Source organism: Hermetia illucens, chromosome 1 (assembly GCF_905115235.1).
Source record: "Hermetia illucens chromosome 1, iHerIll2.2.curated.20191125, whole genome shotgun sequence".
In the NCBI taxonomy this organism is placed as follows: domain Eukaryota; kingdom Metazoa; phylum Arthropoda; class Insecta; order Diptera; family Stratiomyidae; genus Hermetia; species Hermetia illucens.
The window spans coordinates 129,672,892-129,698,110 of record NC_051849.1 but is presented as its reverse complement, the minus strand read 5'-3'; the positions used below and the strand labels follow the sequence as shown (position 1 = coordinate 129,698,110).

The 25,219-nt window shown below is 38.5% G+C and overlaps 1 protein-coding gene across 2 annotated transcripts in view; it reads right to left on the bottom strand.

Annotated features, from left to right (window-relative positions):
• Positions 1–22,587, bottom strand: part of LOC119660700 — a 184,037-nt gene extending 161,450 nt beyond the window's left edge. Inside the window, exon 1 of one of the 2 annotated variants that reach the window (XM_038069346.1) lies at positions 22,482–22,587. In XM_038069346.1, the coding sequence (XP_037925274.1) occupies positions 22,482–22,494 (13 nt within the window). In that variant the 5' untranslated portion in view covers positions 22,495–22,587. Of the gene's footprint in view, positions 1–21,774; positions 22,350–22,481 lie in introns of those variants that run through there. The other variant, XM_038069339.1, reaches the window with a different exon arrangement.
• Between the last annotated feature and the right edge of the window lie 2,632 nt (positions 22,588–25,219).

The following is a 25,219-nucleotide window of genomic DNA, read 5'->3' as shown; positions in this document are numbered from 1 at the left end:
AATAATCCTGCTTATGTTTATTGCTAAGTGTTCTAAGGAAATTCTACTACCTCTGAGTAGTAGTCGAGGGATAGGTTGTTGTTGACTGCCTCTAGTAGCATACGGAGAAGTGTACTTATCAGGGTTGCTGGTGTATAATGGTTAATTGCCATAATAATTAGGGTGGTGTTTGTTTAATTGAAATAGCGAGATCAAGGAATGTCTTTTTGTAAGTGCTCGCCTTTTTCCTTCCACTTTCATTTTGTCACAATTAGATACCAGAACGAAGCTAGGGCCTGTTTTCCTTCGGTAGGAAAATTCGGAATTCTGACAGTAACAAAGGAGTTTTACAATAATTTTGACCTGAGTTTTCATCTACTAAATTTTTGTTATACAATATAATAATCACATAGCAAAAAAATTAATGGCGTCCGTGAAATGTCGGATTAGATTATTATGACAAACGATTTTTCAAGATTGTGCAATTGTGGATTAATTCGACTTCTAGTTATTCTGCATTTTGTAGAAGGCTCCCAGCAAGGTAACTCCACAAGTGATTCATTGAAAATTTCGAGATTCTAATTGGTTTTAAGGGGAAATACCTCTAACCGGTTCAGGAAACTCAGAATTCTTTGCATCATAATATGTTGTTAATCTTCCTTTACAAAGAAGCTGAAGGATTACAATATGCGACGCAATCGCTGAAAGGCTGGAAATCCTCACAATTATCGATTGTTCGTTCTTAATTATTATTTCAACGCGTTTTTCTCAAAATAATGTTTTTCAACTTGGCATGCAAGATAACTCAAAAAGTACTTCCTTGATTTTACTAAAATGCTGCAAACACCGGAAGCTCGTGCTTCCGCTATAAAGGTTCTGTGTTCATCTCTTACAAGAAACTTCAACGCACATCTCTCTATCCGTATATAGCTACAAATACAAAATATTCCTTCATCATTCATTCATTCATTTTTTTCCATGTAAATATTGTATTATAGCCATAGATATTATCCTCACCCTAAACAAACAAACTACCTATTTCCGAATACTGTACATATGTACGTATGCGAGTATGAATTGATCGTATCCATATTTCTGATTTACTTCGTGCGCAAAAGCATACATATGTACATATAGAGTACATATCTTAAATACGGCTGATTTAATGTCCAAATATATCTATATTATTTAGACCCTACCAAACTTCATTAGCACGCATATGCTATATACCTACATACACACATGTCTGTCTGAAGTAATTGATATTCATATACAAATGACTAAAAACTAAAACAAAATAATTCTTTTCCCCCCCATGCATATGAACTTACTTCGTTGTGGCATTGACGAATTGATATGGGATGATGACGTCATATAAATTTGTAGAACCCACGAGATTGAAAAAAATGACAAAGTTTCACCCCCTATAACTTTGTTAATAATAATTGGATTTCTTTCAAACTTGACCGAATTGTGCATTATGTTCTTTATTAAACCCATGCCATTTTGTGCTTCTGGGATGAACATTTCTGGGTAAATTTCTAAAATGTGAAAATATAATATTATTTACTTTATTTGTGCAGATATCGGAACGGGATGTATTTTGAGGCCTAGATTTCGTAGAGACGCACCACTGCGAATTTTTTCCGATTTTTCGGTTGGATAGGTTCTGAGAACTAGACTTCTAAGAAGTTTTTACACAAAACCTTAAAAATAGGAAAATTAAAGAAATATCAAAATAATGTAGAAGAGTGAAATAAATCTAATATCAATATATAATAAGAATAAGAAAAACGAAAACGGAAAGGAGAAAAACGTTTGAATACTCTTACCCAGAGCCTTCCTTTTTACATGAGATACTAAAACACAGGAATGAAAATTCTTCAGTGAACGGACAAAAAGAAGAAATTAAATCGAAAACTTCGTTCTATTCAAGTTTCGTATAAAAGATAAATAATAAAAGTTGGATGTTGCACTTATAGAACCCAATTCTTGCCCAAAAGTTTCTATATTTACGGTTAGTACTGATACGATCGGCAGTATGGACTTTTAGCAATTATATTCCGAAGAGAAGCTTAATCCCTTCTTAGGGGATTTTACTGAATAACGCCATTTATGCGCACTTCTGTTTGTTTTCTTTATGTGGTTAACTGTTACGTGTTTCCCTCAATATATTCTCGTGATTAAGATAAATTATATTACACATTTTATTTATGGTGTTCCCATTAAAAATGCAAACTTTGTCTCTTATTTTTTGTTTCGTTTGCGGATTGCTGTTCGAGTGTACATTTAGTGTAAGTATATTGATAAATTGCCGTGTGTGATATTTAATTTTCATTCCTCGCCAAATCATAAATTTAAAACCACTTCCCTGTTGAGCTCCGTCACCCAGTCATACCGATTGCCCACTCTTCACGCCACTAATCGCACACTTTTTACGCAAATTCGAATGCAATTACTGCATACACTAACATTAATTCGCAATTTATGTCTTTTCTTCAGAAAAAAAATTACAACCCTCTACTGAACAAAATTTCCACGAACTCTTCCTCAGGCGAAAGAACAAATCTTTTCCCAAACATCTTCCGCTGTCAAAGACCAGCACCCACCTCCCAATACCAACTGATCAGCTGCCAACCTCAACAGCCGGACCCGGTCCCGCTAATTCTCACTTTTGCAGACTCTAACCTTGAACTTAGAAATTCAAGGTCGGCGGAAGCAAAAGCAAAACCTGCAACAAATTGCATTACTTGCGACGCGCATTTCTCCCAGCAAAGGGCAATCACTTTGCCTACATTCAATAATAGGTATCGGTAAATCGGGGCAAGTTTATGCACAAGCTAGGGAGGAAACGAACATTTTGCCCGGCCAATTCTTGCTGGCACTAATAGAAAATTATTAATATATAGAAATTGAATCGTTGAAATCAAAATGGATTTTTGGGATCAGGGGAAAATGACTATTATTACTTACTGTTGCCCATGTCGCAAAGCCTGGGACGCAACAAAACCTCGATTTCAAACGAATGTGGAAACACCATGTGCAGTAATAATAACAGGACCGTTGCAAGAGCTGCGGAGCTTTTTTCGTTTCACTTTATAGACTTCTCACTATCGAGGAGTAGAAAGTCGACCAACCTTACGGCTATGCATCTGGCTGGAAAACACTGAGTAAAGGTCAGGTAGCTCTGTTCGCTGCGTATCTCATAGCTTCCAGGTTTATTTTTGAAAAGGCGTACTCTGTTGTAATTCCCAAAAGGGAAAATAGTCATAAAATTCAGCCACGAATCATTTGGCCTAACTTTTTCCAAAAAGGGAATCATGGAACGCCTGTAGCAGTTTTAGGGAATCAGATTACAAAACCGGCTGAGGTCTTCAGCAAAAGTACTACGATATTTCATGTGGAGATATACGGCATTTTTTTTTTTGATAACAGGAAAACGGCTCAGAGAAAACGGAAGTCGAACCTATTCTGACGGTCAAATTGCGTTGCCAATTAAATGACCAGTCACGACAAAGCTACTACTAGTTAGTGCTGATACTGAGTAGATTTAATAAAATATTCCTGACTAAATTCCAAATGATTTTTTTTTAAGATGATTTTAGATTTCCCCCTAAAGGTCTAGTACTGCAGTGATGGAACCTGAACTCTAGAATAGGCGATGCTTAGGTAAATTTTACGGTAATAAGCTGTCATCAGCGCAAATTACATCGGCATGACATTAAAAACAAAATGGTAGGTACAGACCAATTTCAACGGTGATTTATTATACCAGATTTAAAATAATCTCACGATATTGATCCAGCGGATCATTTTCGTCTCCATTACACCAAGGCGGAATTCGTTGTCTTTGGTTGCTAACCAGCACTCAAAATCATGAACTGCGACACCGCAAACCACACTGCGGTTCACTATTGACAGAGAGCAACGTTCTGAACAGGTTACCGACAGTGATTGTGCCTGTTTCATTAGGATCGGCTGACAAAGTTAAATAGCGAGAGGGCGCTTCCTTGGTGAACGCCAATAGAGACACGCAGCAGTTTGGATGTATCTTCCACACTTTGGTATCTCTTCTATAGGTCAGAGCAACGGGAAGTAACCCAGTACACAAGTTCCTCTGGCTCTGGGTAGGGTCAAAGTGCATGCCAGATAGGCTTGTGTGGCACGCGGTCAAATCTAGATTCAGAAAAGCAATATCGGGAAAGTACTGCTTCTCAAGATATTTCCACGGGAGCCTTTGTATGGAGTGTATGTAATGGGCAGGAAACATCTTCTTCAAGGTTGATACGACGGCGGTAAACAAAATTTATTTAACATAACGGGTAACAATTCACTCGATATTTTCAATATTCCAAGGCTTTCAGAAACGGCAAAATCGATGAGTGCGTGGCCTACCAAAATAGAGTAGCTTGCAGGGTTTATTTGCCACGTTCACGTCCTATGTTACAGTTTTTAGTACCGCAATATCGAATCTTGCGGCAATCCTTGTCTCAAAAATCCCTACACATTTCAGGACAACACCAAGAACAGTTCCGCCGCGTCACCTGAGGTGTAAACGTTAGCATTGTTGGGGGGATGATATTCAGCCTTGGTGAAGGTGAAAACATAATGGCCCCCGAATTATACAGTCTACTCTGACAATCAGGTGAGAGTAAAAACTGAAACCATCCACAAACAAGGCACCCGTAACCTCTATAAGGTGGAAATGGATACCACAACTACGGCAGCTATTTGATCTCCTAGAGATTAAGCATCGGCAAATAACAACATTATTATTGGTATGACCACAAACACATTTGCAATTACTGGTTCGATAATGCTGTAAACTAGCGATTTCACAGACCAAGAAAGGCAGAACTGTGTGATTCAAAGGGTTTGTGTAGTCACAAACGGCAGAGATTAACCGCACTAGACGCGAAAGCCAGCAAACCGGGAGGATGATTCCACTTACACCTCGTTGCACCTACTGTCGAAAGAAGGAGCTGAAAAATGGAAATCGGATGGGTAAATTGGAGTGACAGGTTGAGTATTTTGGTAAATTGCACAACAATCAAAATTTTGGCAAGTTGGATTATGCAAGTTGAAGAAAACGGGCAAATGCTGCCATCAACAACCATAGAAGAAACGGTCCGCGCAATTCATCAGTTTAAGAACCATAAGTTGACAGGAGCCGATGGAATTAGAGCCAATTTGGGTAAATATAACCACGGCCGACTATACCAAACGATTCATCAAGTTAAAGTCAAGGACAGACAAAATATCAATGCCATATATAATATATAAACAAGTCGGCGGCGATAGAGTCGGAGTAAAAATAAGAGTTGTGGAATTCAGGGTTAAGATGAGTAGCAGCTAGACAAAAAGAAAATCAAGAATTAAATTTATATAACTTTACTCTTTTTATTGATTATGTGAGAAATTATGGGTCACCCGATCCAATTAAGTAGGTTATCCTAATCTCATTGATTAGAGCTCCTTTCTAAGGAAACAATAGTAGCAAGTAAAACATCGACCCTTCCGGAATATGCTTGAAGACTCAATGAGGCGAAATCAACAAACACGGCCGCCACATCAGGGACAATTACGAAAAAACCTAAATTCCCTTAATATTAGTTTTAACACCAGCATAGCCATTACCCCGACTATTACTACAAAAGAAAACATATGTTAGGAATTTCATAGAACCTAAAATGCGTTAATTATACATACGCGCCATCGTACACAGTTTGCACTTCAATTCCCCTCAAAATTTCCCGAAGCGCCCGCACTCCTTCTCCCAAGTGCTCTTATCTCCTTAATGTGAGACCTATCCATTGCCACTACTGCCTTCTCATCAACTCGTCAACGGGGGGTAACTGCCCTGTGCCCTCACCAAATTATTTTTCCGAAATAGTGTCAGGATACCCTAGCATATGACACATTGCAGACAAGTGTGGAGGAAGGCTTGCAGCTTTTGACTAACAATGGAGTCACTTTCCATGTGCTACTCTTGTATAACGACGCAGAAACAACATGAGCAGTGAACAGTTTCGACTTGATCTCGGTGTTGAGATAACTGCATTTCCAGATTTGAGGTAAGGCAGCGAAAGCGCATCTGCCGCTGTTAATGCGCCGAGGAACATTCGATAGAAAGCACACGTTCTGGATATAAAAATTCATTGAAGAATTCGAAGCTCTGCCCATGTAGACAGGGAGAACGCGATGACGTGTCAAACTGGGAAACTTGGTTTTGTCAGTAACAAAACAGAAAATTATCAAATGTTCCGAAACCGTTCAATTATTTCAATCTTGCTGAAATAATGAACTGTAAGAAATTCCGATATTTCCCATACCTCCTCACTCAACATATACCCCGTTCAGTTTTTAAACTATCGTGCTGGCCTCTCCCATGAGGTTAAATGAAACATTTGAGTAGCAAGCAATCCGGTTGATCTCCCACGACCCACACAAACTTCATACAAAAAAGTTTTCGCACTTCACATTAAAAGTTTTATGCAAACTCAATATTTCGCTTACTTGAAAGTTCCATCCACTCCCACTTCAATGTTGTTTGAAAGGGTTGAGTTTTCAGGAGGAAACTATAGTACACAAATCGAACATTTTCCAAAAGCAATGGCTACCATGAAAATAGTTTCTGTATTTTCGAAACAGGAGAAAAGGTCAACAGTTTTCCACTTTGATAGTTTTTATTTTCGAAAAAAAAGACTGTCTAATGAAATAAACACCATGAGCTAAAAAATATCTAAAAAATTACAGATTTTTTGTGATTTTTGCTTGACCGATTGTTTGCATACCCCGGCTCCATTTTCCCTTATTCACAACTTAGGCCATCATACATACATATATAACGTGGGCACAACCAATATACAATTGGCCATTCCACGTTCGCAAGAATACTCATAGCAAACGGATGGAAAAAGGATTGAAGAAATTGTTGACACTAAAATACATCCCATAGATATATATACGAGTAATATGTACTTCCCTTTGTTTTTCGACAGGAAAAATCATCATCAATCATAATCAGGATTATACATATGAGATAAGATAAAAGGAGGAAGCTGATGATACCAAAAAGAAATCAAGGGGTCAAATAAAAGCTGCAGCAAAAAGAGCAAAGCATCCGATAAAATGATGGGGATGTTATTGGGAGCCCCAACATTTTCAAATTGTTGGGTAATAGAAGAAGCATAAAAACTTATTTTGCAGTTCGTGGTTCGACAGAATTTCCCTTCAAAGATTATAAAGTGTGCGACCACTTCAATACCGACATCGAAGGTGCTCGCAACCATGTGGACGCACACCAATGCCCTTCATCATATACGCGGCACTAACACCAGCCCTTATGCGCGGAATTGTGCTCGGGCAACTTTCGTCGCGGCCGAACTTGTGCAAGACTTTTCCATCTGCATAAAATTTCAAAGAATGTGATGGGGTTGAACCTCCTTTGTAGATATACTCTTCTTAGAGTAGAGTTTCCGAATTACGATCACCCGTAGTAATAGATACTATGGGAATAAGTCAGCGGAAAAGACATCCACTAAGTAGATAAGGGTTTGGCAAAATGAAAAATCACCGGAATACTCAAGTGATATTGAAAATATTCAATTCCCGTCCTATCGTATGGCAATATTGAAATCGGCACTATGTGTGTTTGAAGAATGTTTCACCGGATACTTCCTAAGATTCTGCAATTCAGTAACAATATTCAATTGTTTTTAAGGTCTCCCAATACATGCAAAAAGGGGGGGGGGTTACAATTTCTTTTCGCAGAATATGGTTATGTGGGTTATCAAAGGAAAGTATAGAAGTATATAAAGGACCGAAGGCTCAAAATGTATGCCCAAAAAAGTGCAACAGGTTTCGTTCTCAGAACCTACCCAACCGAAAAATCTGAAAAAATCACCATAATGCAGCTATATGAAATCAAGGCCTCAAAGTACATCCCGTTAAGATATCAGTTCCAATAAAGTTAACAATAATATATTACCATATTTAAGAAAGTTACGCGAAAGCCCCATCTAAGGTCACTCTAGGAGCACCAAAAGCGACAATATAGAACACTGTTTTGAAAAGTTTGAATACAATCTAACTATTAGTAACAAAGTTACAGAAGGTCAAAGTTTTTTTTCGCGTAAATTTACTGCACTCTAAGACCTGTATGACTCTGGCAATGTGCAGTGTCTGTTTATTTAGAATAAAACACATTAATTATGCCTTTGATATGTACAGTATGCAAAATTCGTATTCGTACACCCTATATTTTGCGGGTTTTTGGGTTATTTCTGAGAAATGATAGAAAATTCGTTCAATCCTATATAACAATTTTTTACATAAATATGTATGTAGTTGTTATAGAACATTAATCTTAAATTTTATTTACACTCGTTTGTTCAAGAGAACAATTTCCAAATTCAATCGAAGCAAAATTCGTATTCGTACACCCCGACTAGCGGCTTGAACTCAATCCCTGTACGATATTAATCATTTTGCACTGTAAAATTCTAACGGTAAATTCTTGAAAAAGTGTGGTTGACAGTTCGAGCTAAAGTGTTTTGGGAATTACAAATAAAGAGTTAATTCTTTAACAAATTTTCCAAATGAGTCGAAAAGGTAGTGAATTTTCGAACAGTGATCGTAAGATAGTGATACAGCTATACAAGGATGGTAAATCCTTGAGACAAATTGCAAAAATGATGCATAGGAGTCACTCGACAATTCAATCTGTAGTAAAGATTTACAATTCGTCTGGTAGAATCGAGAAGAAAAAAAGAAATGGAAACAGATTAATTTTGTCAAGGAGACACCAATCCTTTGTTCGGCGTGTTGTTCGACAGGATAACACGATAAGTGCAGTGAAATTAGCAGGACTTTTGCAAAACCAGTTCCAAATTAAAATTACACTCCAAAGTGTTCGGAATTATTTGCGTAGATTCGGTATACAGAGCCGGACTCCCGCTTCTAAGCCATTTATCAATAATGTCAATAGAAGAAAACGGTTAAACTTTGCAAAAAGATATCTAAACAAGGATTTTCGTTATTGGAAACGAGTAATTTTTTCAGACGAGTGCAAAATTAATCTAAAGTTGTCGGACGGACGGGTTCGTATATGGCGAGAAAAAAATACGAGGCTATATCCAAAAAACATGCTTCCTACATTTAAGCATGGAGGTGGTTCGTTGATGATTTGGGGATGTTTTGCAGCTTCTGGTGTTGGAAACTTGCATTTTATTGATGGAATAATGAACGCGAAGCAATATGTGCAAATTCTTAAAACTAATTTACATCAGAGTGCACAAAATTTAGGAATTCGTAGGAAGTATATATTTCAACAGGACAATGATCCGAAGCATACGGCACTTCACACGCGGCTTTGGCTACTCTACAATTATCGAAAGTGTTTAAACACGCCTCCACAGAGTCCTGACGTTAACCCAATAGAAAATTTATGGTCTATTTTCAAGAAGAATCTAAAAAATTACAGTATTAGGAATAAAGAAGACCTGAAAACTGCCTTGCAGACCGAATGACAAAATATTTCACCGAACTTAACCCAAAAATTAGTTCAATCAATGCCAAATAGGCTTAGAGCAATAATAAAACAAAAAGGATTTCCCACGAAGTGCTAACACTATATTTCTAGCACATTTTTTGAAGTCTGTAGGTGTACGAATACGAATTTTGTTTTGAGTTTTATATGAATTACTGTTTTTATTATTAAGTTTAAAATATATTTTATACTTGTTATTATGTACATGAATTAACCTCTTCATTTGCTATAATAATATACAATTTATTTATCTCTTAATGTTATATTTGACTTAAAAATAACAAATAATAGGTAAAAAAATGGGTGTACGAATACGAATTTTGCATACTGTATGTACCTTGGAGTTTGGCAAGATATGAAGGAATATTTTATATATTAGTTATATACGAATGGAAAATCGGGTATAGAGAATTTCTCACATAAGATGAACACAAAACCTTTATACCTGAAGGGCCCAGCTGCCGGTATCCCGACCTACTATATGTATGTGTTTAAAGAATCGTTTGGTTTATTTAGGTCGAGATTCGATTTGCAGTGCCAAGAATTACTGATGGCTGACGACAAAGGTAAGTATGGAACAGCTTCTGAGCAACGTAGTCACCCATAATTGGTATTTCCATTCTGGGATTTGGAAAGTATTCAGAAGCAAAACGAAATACAAAACAGACTCCTCGCGATATTGGTGGAAAATCGATTCCTGGAAGAATTCGAAAGCCACAAATGCAACATCAGCTAGAGATTCAATAACACACCCTTGCATGCGCATAAGGAGAAAACAAAGATGGGAGATCGCTGAAGGAATCATGAAGGTTATGGAAACCGAAAAGGCAGGAAGAAATAGGAGAGTAGGCAGGAAGGCATAGGAAAGTAGAGCTGTCACAGATTGAGGAGGAGAGGTTGGACAATCTATACCTGGATCTCCTAAGTTTGTCCGTAGACACCGGGGCACTAATAGTTGATTTTGGAAGAGCAGGGCGACACTTCGACATTGAAAAATAGTTCCAAAAATTAATGGAACTTATGACCATCACTAACGTAGCTCAGGCAAACAGGTAATTTCCAAGCAGGACATTTAAATAGTGTCGGCCCAAGAACCTTCGGTGTACCGGAGACAGGTTCGCGGTCTACAAGGAAGAAGAATGCTGGCACTTTAATGCTTTCGAGGATTCTAACCGGAGATCTCGTGGCTGTCCATGTTTTTTTGAAGGTCAGCAGATTGTTAAACTGATAAAGAACTACGATAGGAAGGTGCTACAACTTTTCATTGGCTGCGATGCCAACACAGAAAACAAGATCTAAAAAAGCAGTGAAACTAGTTGTAGGAAATGAGTAGCACTTTCTTGAATTTATCGTTAACAATAGGTTAAGCAGGACGATGCCAGTTATAAGCAGCAGGATCACTCTCTAGACCATTCAATATCAACGAAGAAGATAATATTTCAGCTTACAAAATCTGTTTCGCTTGAAACATGTCACCATAGCGTTACCGCTCTTAAAGACAGACAATATTTTACCAGTTCTTATGTATTTAAGTGTATGGGCCGCATTCGGGAAGAATTTTGCGAAGGGGCAGGTCCATAAGCGACGGACGACTCCGAAATCTATATAACGACGAAACCTATGAGCAATACCACGAGCGACCGTTTAGTAATCCAGCTTAATAGGTTGCGATGGGAGGGTCAACTAATCTGTATGGATGAGGATGATCCGGCCTATATCTATGGTAGAATTAGAACACTTGGCAGATTCTACCTCAGATAGAACAATGGCATAGGTCAGGACCCCAGACAGCTTTTAGGGATAGCGAATTGGGGGAACTCGGGGAAAAATCAGGATTTCTGGAGTTTCAACACCGGATACCAGTTATTGCGCCGTTGACTAAAAATATGCAATATAGGAAACAAGACCGGTCCCTGATATAACCCTAGATAAAACTCTTATGAGCGGGCTTGTCTGGAGCTGGAGGGTGTGAGATGAACTTTTGATATCGGATTACAGAATAATCAGATTCAATGTTGAGAGCAGCTCTGAAATTAAAAAAATAGTACGGAACCACCGTAAATAGGAGTGAGAGTCCTTTCTAACACAATTGGGCAATATCATGGCTCACCTAGAGTTGGAATGGAACCAGTAGTAGAGTCACCATTGACACAAACGAAACCAGTTGTCTAGGTAAGAAAATAACTTCAACAAAGTACTTAACAAAACTAACCAACCAACCGATACCATCATTCCAAAAACAAGTAAAAAGGGTCCGTGTCACCTTAAATCTTACAAACCGATTGCTCTGAGAATGCTTTATGCTGCAAGTAGGAGTGGGTCTTAGACAACTACAATAGAACTATCCATCGCCAGCATGTTGCCGGGCAGGGCGATCAATCAAAACTGTCCGATATTAGTTGATGATTGTATTATACGATGCAATTGATTCCAAGGAAATTTTTTTGTTTTCGTTGGTTAAGATTAAAAACGCTTTTGATATCACAACGAATGCAGAAATACAAAATGCTCTTCGGCAAGGCAGTGAAGAACATCCTGCCCTTCTGGATCGAACCAGATAATAATAATAAAGACAAGTAGAACTGCCAACAGCAAGTAGTTCTTTTGTCAGAAACATAACACAAGGCTCATAGGATGGCGAACTATCACCAACAATGAATACTATATTAGTTTATGACCTCCAAAGGGAGCTACCAAATACCGTAAAAGAAAGATCAAATAATACGCTGCCGATATCATTATTAATCTGCAACGGTAGGTATAATGACACCATATATTACGAAGGGGGAATCACTAGTAACTGATGCAGGAGGACAGGGCTATGCATCAATTCCACCGAGACCGCTATTGTACCATTTACTAGGAAGCGCAAGCTTGATCACTTGAGAGCCATTAGGTTGCATAGCATAGAAATTAAACAGACAACTGGCCAGGGAATGAGAAGAATCGCCGTTATATGGGCTAGAGCCCTTTTGTGGAATTTGGCAATAGTTCGTAGCCATAATAATAAAAGAGGGACGCGGAATGATTGGAGAACTATACTGAATGAACTAATCGGGAGTGGAGCAGCCCAGAGTACTCAGATATGAGCCAACTCGAGGAGAAAAGCATTGTGATCTAGTCGGAATATTCACGAGTCACTGTAAGGTATACTACCACCTGGGAATATCTACGGCAGTGTCCGCATACATATTCTATAGGGAAAGTAACCTTCGTTATGTGACAATGTCCGGTACTTATGCAAAGTACGTAAATGCATCTGGGAGAATACTTAATACCAGACCCTAAGCTAAAACACCTGGAAGTAGGAGACATCACAAAATACCTGTCGTTTATAGGATTGATCGACATACTATAGTACACTATACCCATCAAAAGGGCACAATAATTCTCGTAGGATGCAATCCAACTTCCCCTGATACCGTTAGTATTAACACCGGAGCAAAATTATAGATAATTCTATGCAATCAATGTGTATGTTAACTACATCAAGCGATACTCTTAGTTCTACTTACTGAAGCAAACGTTCGCGTTACGAATGGATTTTATGCACTTCTCTGTAATTACAAGTGTTCTCATTTACGTACATACATGCTTTTGAGCACGGAGTAAGACAGAATATTCGAATGCGGTCGAGCAATTTAGGTGCATACATTTATATATGTATGCATTAGAGCACAGTAATAGGCAATGTTCGTTTGGTGAGAATGAGCGCAATATTTTTGTCTTTAATATGTACATACAGGTATGTATATGTTGGAGTTTTGTAATACATGAAGGATTATTTCGTATCCTAAACTATGTATGAATGGAAAAACGCACTTAAAAATTTCCTCATACAAGATGAAAGCAAAACCTTTATACGCGAAACGACCAAATTCGTTTCATGTGTCTGAGGTATCTCGGCATCAGCATTTTAGTTCTCTTTGTTCAGTGACGAGCGGATGAAAAATTAATTTCCCTACATTCAGTATATTTTAGCATTGCTTACCTAACTCTCTTCATAACCTTCATTTCCCTCCTTACAATTTCCTATTTGCCATTCCGATATTCACTCCCTTTCGAAATATTAATTAAAAAATGGCAGTGCTTACTACCTTTTTAACTTCACACGAAACCTTAAAACTCATTTAAAGTTGAATATATCCAAATTTCGAACACTTCGAAAAACATTTATTCACCTTTGTTGTTATCTACCCATAATTTTAAATTATGTTGCCCATTGCGAAATGCAATTCTAACATTTGTTAGTGGGTGAAGCAACACATTAAACTTATATCAAAATCTAGCTGGTTGGTCGGAAACCCTTTTTAAGGGCGACAGAGATAGGAATGCAGTTGATGATTTGGAATTGAAACCTAGAGGGGTTCACACGTAAAATGCAGCGGTAGATAAGTTAAGGCTGTGTACACTATTTTAGCGGTTCTTAACATAATCTATTCAAGTATTTCGAGCCAGTGCTTCTTTCTTTCGAATCTCGTAATTTCCTCTTTTCCGTTGTTCGTATAGTGAAAATAAATCGAAGAAACGAAGCTGATCCCATCCCCTTTGTCGCTGCTAAGACATCTCAAATTAAAATTGTCTTCGGTGACATTTCACGCAATTACTCCATCTTCCTGCTTCCTGACTTGAGCCATCGCTCCATCTCAGGCAGGGTCTGCCTCGTCTTCTTTTTCTACCATAGATATTGCCTTTATAGATTTTCCGGACTGGATCATCCTCACCCATAGACATTAGGTGACCCGCCCACCGCAACCTGCTGAGCAGGATTTTATTCACAACCAGAAGGGCATGGTATCGCTCATAGATTTTGCCATTCTGTAGGCTACGGAATCGTCGTCCATCCTCTCTTCGAAGGATCCTTCTCTCGAACGCGTTCAAGAGTTTAAAAAAATGCAGGCCTCCGAGGAATACATAAGGACCGGAAAGATCATTGCCTGGTACTGTAAAAGCTTTGATCCTATGGTGAGACATTTTGAGCGAAACAGTTTTTGTAAGCTGAAATGGGTTCTGGTGGCTGCCAACAACCTTCAGCGGTTGTGATTTTCGACCCTAGATGAAAGAAATTTTCATCGGTCTCAGATTTGTAGTCTCCTCTCTTTATTGTTTTCGTTCGGCCAGCGCGATTGGATTTTGATGGTTATTTGGTCTTTGACGTTGTCAGCGTGTACTTCGTTTTGCCTTCATTAATGTGCAGCCCGAGATCTCAAGCCAACTGCTCGATCTAGATAATGGTAAACTATACATATCGGGTTATTCTTCCCATAATGTCAATATCGTCAACGTATGCGTATTGGGTGGATTTGAAAAGGATGGATCGCGAAACACTTTTTCGAGGGCCAGGTTAAAGAGGACGCATGATGGGGTATCCCTTTGGCTTCGACCATTGTTGATGTTGAATGATCTCGAGAGGGATCCTGCGGCTTTTATCTGGCCTCGCACATTGGTCAGAATCAGCCTAGTCAGTCTTATCAATTTCGCCGAAATACCGAATCCACTCATGGCCGTGTACAGTTTGGCTATGCTGTCATAGGTGGCTTGAAACTGATGTCCATATTCCAACAGCTTTTCCATCGCTTCCCGCTGGGACTTTGACTTACAGCACTGCGAATTTTGCAGCCCAAGTTGGTGCGTCTAGTTGGTGTTATTTTGAAGAACTAAAATTCAACTGCCAATAAAAAATGGACTCCCTTAGAGTTTCTGTATAACTATGTACACCTTTTAATATAAGGCTTAGTCGCGGTGAACTAGCTGCGGCATTTGTTAAAAAATCACTGAACAAACTGAAAACTGGAGAAACATTCCGTTCGACTGGACTGCGCACTAAGAAATGAATGAATGCATTTTTTAAACATTATTCTACATTGAATTTAAAGGGGACATGTAAAAGGTATGTATAAAACTACATGCAGCGAGTATAGTCATGTGGTGTATCAAATGAAAGGAAGCCCTATATTAGTTTTGATATTCGCTACAAAGGTGGTGAATATTTTGAAAGAAATATCTCGGTCCACCCACATGGTACCTAGGCCTGAAAATACACTCCCTACCAATATCTGTTTAAAAAAGCTAGTGTGCTACTATATTTATTTTACTGTATTTTATAAAAAATTAACTAGTAACCCCATTATGTTTATTCGAGAATCATTTAGTTTTGCAGCAGCATAGGCTATTTTATAGAACATAATACAATGATAATATAATAAGTAAATAGTTATGAAAGGGAAAGTTGTCACTTTTGTGCAAATTTATTGCAATATAAGACTTTGAACGTTAGTATCGCACTAAAGTGAATGGCCAAACTAAACTAAACATTACAAACTAGGTACAAATGAGGCAAAAGCCCACACAAATATTCTTATATAACACACAAAACGTTTCATAGCTGAATCGTTCAACTTCCGGTTTCCCGACTTGTTATATATATAGATTGTCAATTATCGAGTTCTTGGAACAGGACTTGTTCTCCGTCCGTCTGGGCTGCATAGCCAACATCACTCGCGCTTGAAAACATGTTTCTAGTTGTTTTTTTCTCAAGAGCATAACGTACAAGATACAATGCAGAAAAAAATTAACGAAAAGTCTTCATATATATACATGCATGGGTTTTCGCATCTCAGCCCGTTCACTTTATTGTGGGATTGGTATACAATACATCGCTACAGCAAACCAACAAATCTGTGAATTTAAAAAGCACACGGAGCAGCCGCACCAGGCGCGGAAGTTTCACCAATAAATCAGAATGTGACGGACAGTTGCACCATCTTTTCATCGACTTAAGACCGCCTATGATAGCATAGCTAGGGTAAAACTCTACACGGCCATGAGAAAATTCAGTATCCCCTAAAACATATGCCATATCATACGTCCTCTTGAATCTGGCTCTGGAAAAAGCGATCGGAGATGCAGATGTTAATGCAAGAGGCATCATCCTCTTCAAGCCCACCCAACTACTAGGCCACGCTGACGGTATTGACATTATGGGAAGAACAACCCGAGATGGACCTCATTCAGATCGAGCAGGTGGCGCGAGAGAAAGTAGTAACGGTAGCACCAAAACCCAAGGAATCAACAACATCGAATCGCACTGGTCAAATAAGAACAATAAAGATAGGCAACTAAACTTAAACCGTTAATAAATTCTCTTATCGAGAGTCGAAAATTACAACCGATAACAGCTACGACAATGAAATTGCCTATTGCAGCTTAAAACAAGTCGGGAAACCGGAAGTTAGACGCTTCAGGTATGAAAGGTTTTGTGTATTTCTTTTATAAAGAGATTTAAGTGTGCATTTGTCCCATTAGCATGTAGCACATAAAATATGCATATATTATGTGAAAATAGCCACTTTCAAGTGATATTGACGTTCATAGTCTTGAATTTGCAGAGGAGCGATAGCTTTGACCTAGTATAACTTTGTTAGTAATAGTGCGATTTTCACCAAATTTGGCAGAATCATGCTATATTGCTGCAAAATTTTGTGATTCTAGGGTGAACTTAAGGGGGGTTTCCTGTCAATTACTAAAAATTATAGTAATATACCCTTATTAACTTTATTTGAACAGGTATCGGTATGGAGGGTATTTCGGAGCCTAGGCAGATTTTTCGGTTTGGTAGTTGCTGAGAATGACCACTTTCAACCCCCGGCACTCCCAACCTTTTCAACAAAAGGCAAAACTAGGACCGGCTTCGAAAATTACTAACCGAGACCTTTAATTTGATACCCCACATGACTATATTTGATGAAAAAAAATGTACACCCCCCTTTTGCATGTATGGGGACCCCCCACCCCCCTTAAATTTGTCGTAAAATGATGGATATGCGTGAGCGTTCACAGTTTCCGCCTTTCTACCGAATTTGGTGTCAATCGCTATAACCGTCTCCGAGAAAAATGCGTGTGACGGATGGACGGACAGGCAGACAGACACACAGACAGTAACCCGATGTTAATAAGGTTTTGTGTTTACACAATAAGGTTTTACACAAAACCTTAAAAACTGTTCCACTCGGCTCGTCTCACCATAAGACCAAAGCTCTGACTGTACAAAACAATGATCTTGCCAGTCCTCATGTATTCCTCAGTGGCTTGTATTTTTAACAACATTTTGCGAACCCTTTCCGCTTTCGAGAGCAAAATCCTTCGAGGAATTTTCGGCCCCCTAAACGACGAAATGGATAAAATCCGGCTTAATAAGTTGGGGTGGACAAGTCATTTAATCCATATGGGTGAGGATGATCCCTCCCGGAAAGTCTATAAGGGAAATAACTATTGTAGAAAAAAAGACCTGGCAGACCTTGCCTCAGATGTAGCGTTGGCGTAGGCCAGACGCCAGACAGCTTTTAGGGATATCGACCTGGTTTTCTCATATAAATTGAAAGGTTTCTCATATAAGTGGAAAGTAAGCCGAATCCCTTGAGAATCTACTGTATTTAACCCCTGGCAATAAATTCTGGAAATTTGTTGGGTATAGAATGCTTGGTTTCAGAAAAAAGTATTATTTATCCGAAAAAAACTTTTTATTAAAAAAAAATTAGTGAAAAACTACTGACTTAACATTGTATGGAGAAGAAAGCCACATTTTTGTGCTTTTGTATTTTTTCACTCTTTTTAAGGTTTTGTTTAAAACAAAACCTTGTTAAAATCGATTCAATGTCTGTATTTCTGTCTGTCTGTCTGTCACACGCATTTCTCTCCAAAACGGCTAAACCTATCCGAACGAAATTTGGCAAACGGATGGGAGCTATGAAATCCCACGCATACAGCTAGTGGCATAAATTTATGTGCAGGTTAAAGGAGGCTTCCCACATATGCAAAGGGGAGATATAAAAATTTTGTTCGCCGAATATAGTAATGTGTAGTATCAAATAAAAGTTCAAAAGGGAACTTTTGGCATAGATTAGAAAATGTGCGAGTAAGAAGGGGGGCATACATGCAAAGGGGGGATTTCACCGGATATAGTTGTGTAGGGTATCAAATGAAAGGTCTCGATTTGTACTTTCCGAAACTGACATTAGTTTTGGCATAAATTGCAAAGTGCGTGAGTAAGGAGTCAAAATGTATGCACTTGAAGTGAGACAGGACTCATTTTCCGAAACTACCCAACCTAAAAATCCGAAAAAAATCAGGGTGGTGCGCTTAGATGAAACTAGGCCTCAAAATATGTCCCATTTCGATATCTGCTCAAATAAACTTACTAATAGTGTATTACTACCTTGTAGAAGTTTACTGTAAAACCCCCCTTAAATTCACCCTAGGATCCCCTTAAATTCACCCTAGGATCCCCTTAAATTCACCTAGGACTTTTGCACCAGCATAGAGGAGAATATTTTCTATATAAGTGCTAAATTTAGTGGAAATCTGGAAATTAACGCCAAAGTTATAGCAGTTCGAACTTAGCAATTTCGCGCGAATTTACTGCTTCCAAAGGTATGCAAATAAGATGCTGACGTCATAATTAACAGGAATAATTGACATTCAGGTGAAATATTAAAGTCGCATTTATGAAGAATCTATTTATCTGCAGCCCTTTTTAAGGTTTTGTGTAAAACACTTATGTGAAATCTAATCTTCGAGAGATGTCCCATTCCGGTATCTGCTCAAATAAATTTACTAATAGTATATTATCAACTTTTAGAAATTGACTAAAAAACTCCCCTTAAGTTAAGGTTTACTAGATTTTGCACCGACATAGAGGGCAGTCACGTGCATACACATGCCAAGTTCCATGAAAATCCAACTATTAGTGTCAAAGGTATAGAAATTGAAACTTATCAATTTCGTGCTAATTAACAGCATCCCAAGCCATACAAATAAGATGCTAACGTCACAATTAACGAGAATAATTGACATTCTAGTGAAATATTAAAAATCCATTCAAGAATCTAATTCTCCCTAGCCCTTTTTAAGGTTTTGTTTGTAAAACAAAACCTTATTAAAATCGGTTTACTGTCTGTCTGTCTGTCCGTCTGTCTGTCTGTCTGTCTGTCTGTCTGTCCGTCACACGCATTTTTCTCGGAGACGGTTGTAGCGATTGACACCAAATTTGGTAGAATGGTGGGAACTGTGAACGCTCACGCATATAGTGAGTTACATCCTCTTACGACGAATTTAAGGGGGGGTCCCCATACATGCAAAAGGGGGGTGTAAATTTTTTTTTTATCAAATATATGTGGGGTATCAAATTAAAGGTATCGGTTAGTACTTTTCGAAACCGGTATTAGTTTTGACTTTTGCTGAAAAGGTGGGGAGTGCGGGGGGTTTAAAGTGGTCATTTCTTTAACGAACCCATTCTCAGGAACTACTCAACCGAAAAATCTGGAAAAAATCAGGGGGCTGCCACTGTATGGTGCCTAGGCTCCGAAATACCCCCCATATCGATACCTGTTCAAATAAAGTTAATAATAGTATATTACTATAATTTTTAGTAATTGACAGAAAAACCCCCCTTAAGTTCACCCTAGAATCACAAAATTTTGCAGCAATGTAGGCTACAGTATAGATCATGATCGTGCCAAATTTGGTGAAAATCGCACTATTACTAACAAAGTTATACTAGGTCAAATCTGCGCTCCTCTGCAAATTCAAGACTATGAATGTCAATATCACTTGAAAGTGGCTATTTTCACATAATATCATATATGCATATTTTACGTGCTACATGCTAATGGGACAAATGCACGCCCAAATCTCCTTATAAAAGAAATACACAAAACCTTTTATACCTGAAGCGCTGAGCTTCCGGTTTCCCGACTTGTTTATATTTGATGTTGGTTAAATTCTTGGCATTTGCTAATAATATTAAACTCAGAGTGTGAAGCGTGTGAGGTTTACTATCATCAATACAGGGTTTTCCATCAAATGATTTATTTAAATCGCTTTCTAGAAAATAGAGGGCGCTGGAATTTTAAGCTGTATTACACGGAGCTATCGTGCACTCGTCGCTCCTCACATCTTTTTCTTTTTCTTCAGCCCTCAGTTCACAAGCGTGGTCGGCTCGTGGTGATCGATTTCGTCATTTTATTTTATTAAATGCCTGATTATGATGTAATCGCGAGACCTTTAAATCTTCATCCACCATGGTTTTGGCCGGATTTTTGGTTGCTTACCATTGCTTTCGATGTTCTGACCAATACTGGTTGTTGAATTCTCGTTAGCGTGAATTACGTTACCACACCATTGGCTGATAGCATTGACTGGAGACATTTAAATCGCTGATTTCTGGCAATGGCAGTAACCTAACCTTCGAGATATTTAGATCGCTCAGTTCTGGCAATGGCAGTAACCTGCCCAGAACTGAGCGATTTCAATATCTCGGGTCAATGCTATAAGCCAACGGAGAACTACGTTGTGCTCCTCACATAGGGACCTTTTATACCTGAAGCGTCAAGCTTTCGGTTTCCCGACTTGTTTATTTTTTGAGATATTAAAATATAAAATATTTGGGAAAAGCTACGCATATCAACCAAATTTTTGGAATTTATTTCGAGGAGTTAAATACAATATATTTTCAATGGATTCGGCTTACTTTAAATTGATATGAGAAAATCAGGTTTTACTTTTATTGATTCTTATATTCAGGTAATTACATTATTTTGATTACAGCTCCGTTTCTGTTTATCTCACTGACCCCACTTTCAAAGTTTTCTTAAACACTTTAAAAGAGCTTTGGTGATTAGTGCATGGTTTTCGAATTATTTGCGAGAAACCGTTGAAAGAAATTTTTTCGATGAAAATACATGTTTGAACATGAATAACTTTAAAACTACTACTTGTACGAAAAATCTTCACTAAACATGTTTTGCTTCGAATTGACCAGTTAATCGATTTCTGTCGTCATTTCGAAAAAAATGTCCCACCCCGAAGGCGGGGGGGGGGGTTCGTATGCCTCCACCCTAAATTTCATGTCAATGGTTGTTGATTGAAAGAACTCGGAAGTCGCACCCGATTTTCAACTGACTAGACGATATTGAAAACTAATTCATCTGCAGCCAAAGCTTTGAATAAAATATAAAATTATTTTCTACATTGACGACGGTAAGCAAATACAAAGTGTTCATGTAATTTCTTATGGATTTCGTGGAGACAGCCATGAGAACTTATCATGGAAAGTGAAATTTACAAATATTTAGGTTTGAGAATATGAAACGGCATGAAAAACCATTCGTAGAATTGCCTGAGGCACTATCAATGCGATTCACTCGCAACACTTCGACAATATAAACTGTTTAACTGGAAAAACTCACCTTTACTTTTACGTGGAATTCCAATATTCTGGCGGGAGTTTTGCCTCGGAACATTCCAACGAAATGATTCAAGCCCGGGAAGTTTCTTCATTTCCACATCAGATTCTTTGGCCTTCACATCGTCAACCTCAACTTGATTACTTCCTTCCACATTCCAAATGTCGTAGGCTTTCATAGGCGGCCAATTTTTCGAATGCAATGGAGGAACCGCTGATAACGACCAATAGACACACGAAATAATGATAGCACTCTGCACCAAAATAACACTAAACATGATTATGAAATTATTAACATGATAACATCACTGTGGCCCCAACAAAGTGAAAACTAAACATTCCGCACTCAACAATTTCAAACGAAACCAGAACCTGGCAAATCTGCTTCCAGGAGAAACTACCAAACACTAAAGTGGCTCATTCTCAGGGGCCCAGCGAAAGGCATCAAGATTCTTAAGATATCAACTTGATTACGCGCAAATTAGCAGCCCAACAATTCCCGCGCGCAAGATCAACCTTAACAAAGTTAATGCACCTCCAGATTACACTACAGTCCAAGAACCTGAGTTCGCAGCACCGTGAATTGTGCCAGTAAACTGAGCAATTTCTAGGTCAGGTAACTTCTCGATGGTGCGTTTATGAGGAGGAGATTCATCGCGGAATTACCGAAGAAAGCAGATGTAAAAACATGTAATGTTTGCATTTACTTACCATATGTGCACATACTCGAATCTCACACTAACATATATGGTATTACTGCTTAAGAGTACCGCAAATCAGGGTTAAAACGATAATTGACATTACTTCTCATTCATACTTCAAGGGAATTATGAAACATTTAGAAGAAGGTCGCCAATATCCCAAATCCATAAAGTTCAATGAAATCTAAACGTTCACAATCTGAATATGAGCCAGCGATTGCTCGCCGAGCAGTAACTGTGTTTTTGGCCAACTTTGCAAACGACTGTAACTGGTATCAGCCTCACTCGAACTGACCTTAGCGACCTCTGTAAATCGTTAACCGCAGGGGCATATGGCAAACTAGTTGTTCACGATGCAGAATACTTTTCACTGAAAGGTTCTCCCTTCAGGCAAGTGACTTAGAATATTTTTCTAAATTAGACTGAGGAAACGGTCAGTGCTTCTTTATGATAATAAGTGATGCACTCTTCTACTCAGATTATGGGGATATAAAAATTTTATTCATGCAACCATAGACGTGACATTTTCCCAGTCCTCTTGGCACTGTCAAACTGGGCGAGTAGAGAAACAGTTTTTCAGGCTCACCTAGCTCTGATCCTTGTATTTGTAGGTTCCTTTTATTTTAACTTCATTTATGGAAGTAATTATATAAGGTGAAATAATGTATGTGTGCATCAAATCAATCAACAGAAAAGAGGCTGCCGAAGCCCTGGATCCAAACAACTCTATTTTTATTTATGAATTGATTGGTACTGACTCCGCCAGTCATCAAAGTAGGTAGCAGACTCAAAACCACTCAATTCCCAAATAAAAATACGAGACAAGTAACTCTATCTTTATATGAATCACCGTTCGAAAGCATTTAAAACAACCTGATTCATAATCCTTAGATATGCGTAGGAGATTTATAATGAGGACCACTTCCGTTCTCGTCTCCGCTAGTAATAACCCAACACCGTTCCATTATTGAGGGAGTTACTAGTGGGAAAAAAATAGGACTAAGATCCGCCTTTAAGCCTTGGTACAACTGTATAGTCACAGTAGTACAGTTGTTGAAACCATCCCTGAACACCGTTGATTGGAGCTCCTGCTGTGGGTCATCCATTTAGTCAGCACTCAGACCATTGCTATGTAGTCAGTGTGAAGAATGGTGTTCCAACGTGCACTCTACTCGCAGGAGGGGAGGAATTAGGCTTATCAAGTTCAGCACGAACCGCTTCCAGAATATGGCTGACAATAAGCACAGGGAAAACAATTTTACTAAGAGATGTTGATGACCCTTGACCATCATAGAAGGTGAGAAGTCCAAAGAGACTTAAATAAATAACTGCCAAGACCCCAGAAGAATAAATCGGTTAATAATATCAGCGCAATTAAAAAGCACCTTCGAGAAGTATAATAACTAGGCGTTAATATCCTCAAACTGAATCAACTTAATTATGAAATCTACAATAGGTCTCCTGCAATCTTTGCTGCTGGTGTAAATAAAATAAGAAAAAAATTCAGAGTATCCAAATCATATGTACATATGTCACTGAAAACCCATACAATGAGAATATTTGTGTTCTACAATATGTGGCTGTTTGACTGCCTCAAACTGTAGAAGAAAAGAAAGCCTTATGTTCCATTTTGGGAAGGCTATATGAAGAAGACTCTAATTCTTAATTTGGCCTTTTTGGTAATTTTAAATACCGTTCTAGCAAAACATCGCTTTAGCCGCGTTCTCCGGTTAGTGGCTACCACAGTTTTACTCGAAATAGATAATTCAGGAATATTATACTATTATCTGCAAATACCAACCCTAGAACAATTTTCTGAGGTCTTGTGTACTTGGATCACCGATACTTGAAACAATTTATACTAAGCGCAACCGAGGAGAAGTCTGAATTTATGTGCCAAAAGTCAACATAAAAAGGTATTCTGATGCATAAACCTGTCAACTGAGGCAATGCCCGATGAGTTGTTTCTGCTCTAAACAAAACCCTTCGTAATGTTTAAAAAAATTGTGCATTTAACGCAAATGAAGCACCGCTAGACCATATATTATAGCGGCCATCCAATAAACCAGGTGTTCCGAGTAGAATTCTTAGTCAGCCAAAAAATGAATCCTACTTTTATCGGCTTTGAAAACATGAGCGAAAAGCTATGCACTCTGCGTTTACAAAGCAAATTTAGAAATATAAGCCTCATTAACGTTCATACCCCTACAGAGGAGACTGCAGGGTCAGAGAAGGATACCTTCTATGAGGCAGGTGAAGGCACCCTGGAAGCCTGTCCCAATTATGATTTTGATATCGATATTAACAGTCAAGTAGGGACGGAACCCATATTCAGGCGATAACTTGGCTCCCATAGCTTACATAAGGATACCAATGATAACGAACTGCGGATTATTCAATTAGCAGTGCCACACGAAATGGTTGTGGAAAGTCCCCGTTTTGCGCGGAAAGCCATCCACAAACATACGTGGGCCTCTCTAGATGGGACCACTTTCAACTAAATTGACCTTAATGAATGTGAAAAAATATAGGGGGGCCAATATATTATAGACTCGGATCACTATCCCGTTGGCAGTGTTCCGCGCCAGAATAAAACACCGCCTACAATCTTCTTTAACAAACACCGCGCTCCGTAACACCTATAAACGGGAAATGGGTGTCGCAATAACCGCAGCTAACAGAGGTCCTGGAGATGAAGAATCAACAAATGATCTTCACAACCACCTGAAGTTATCATTAATATGGCCA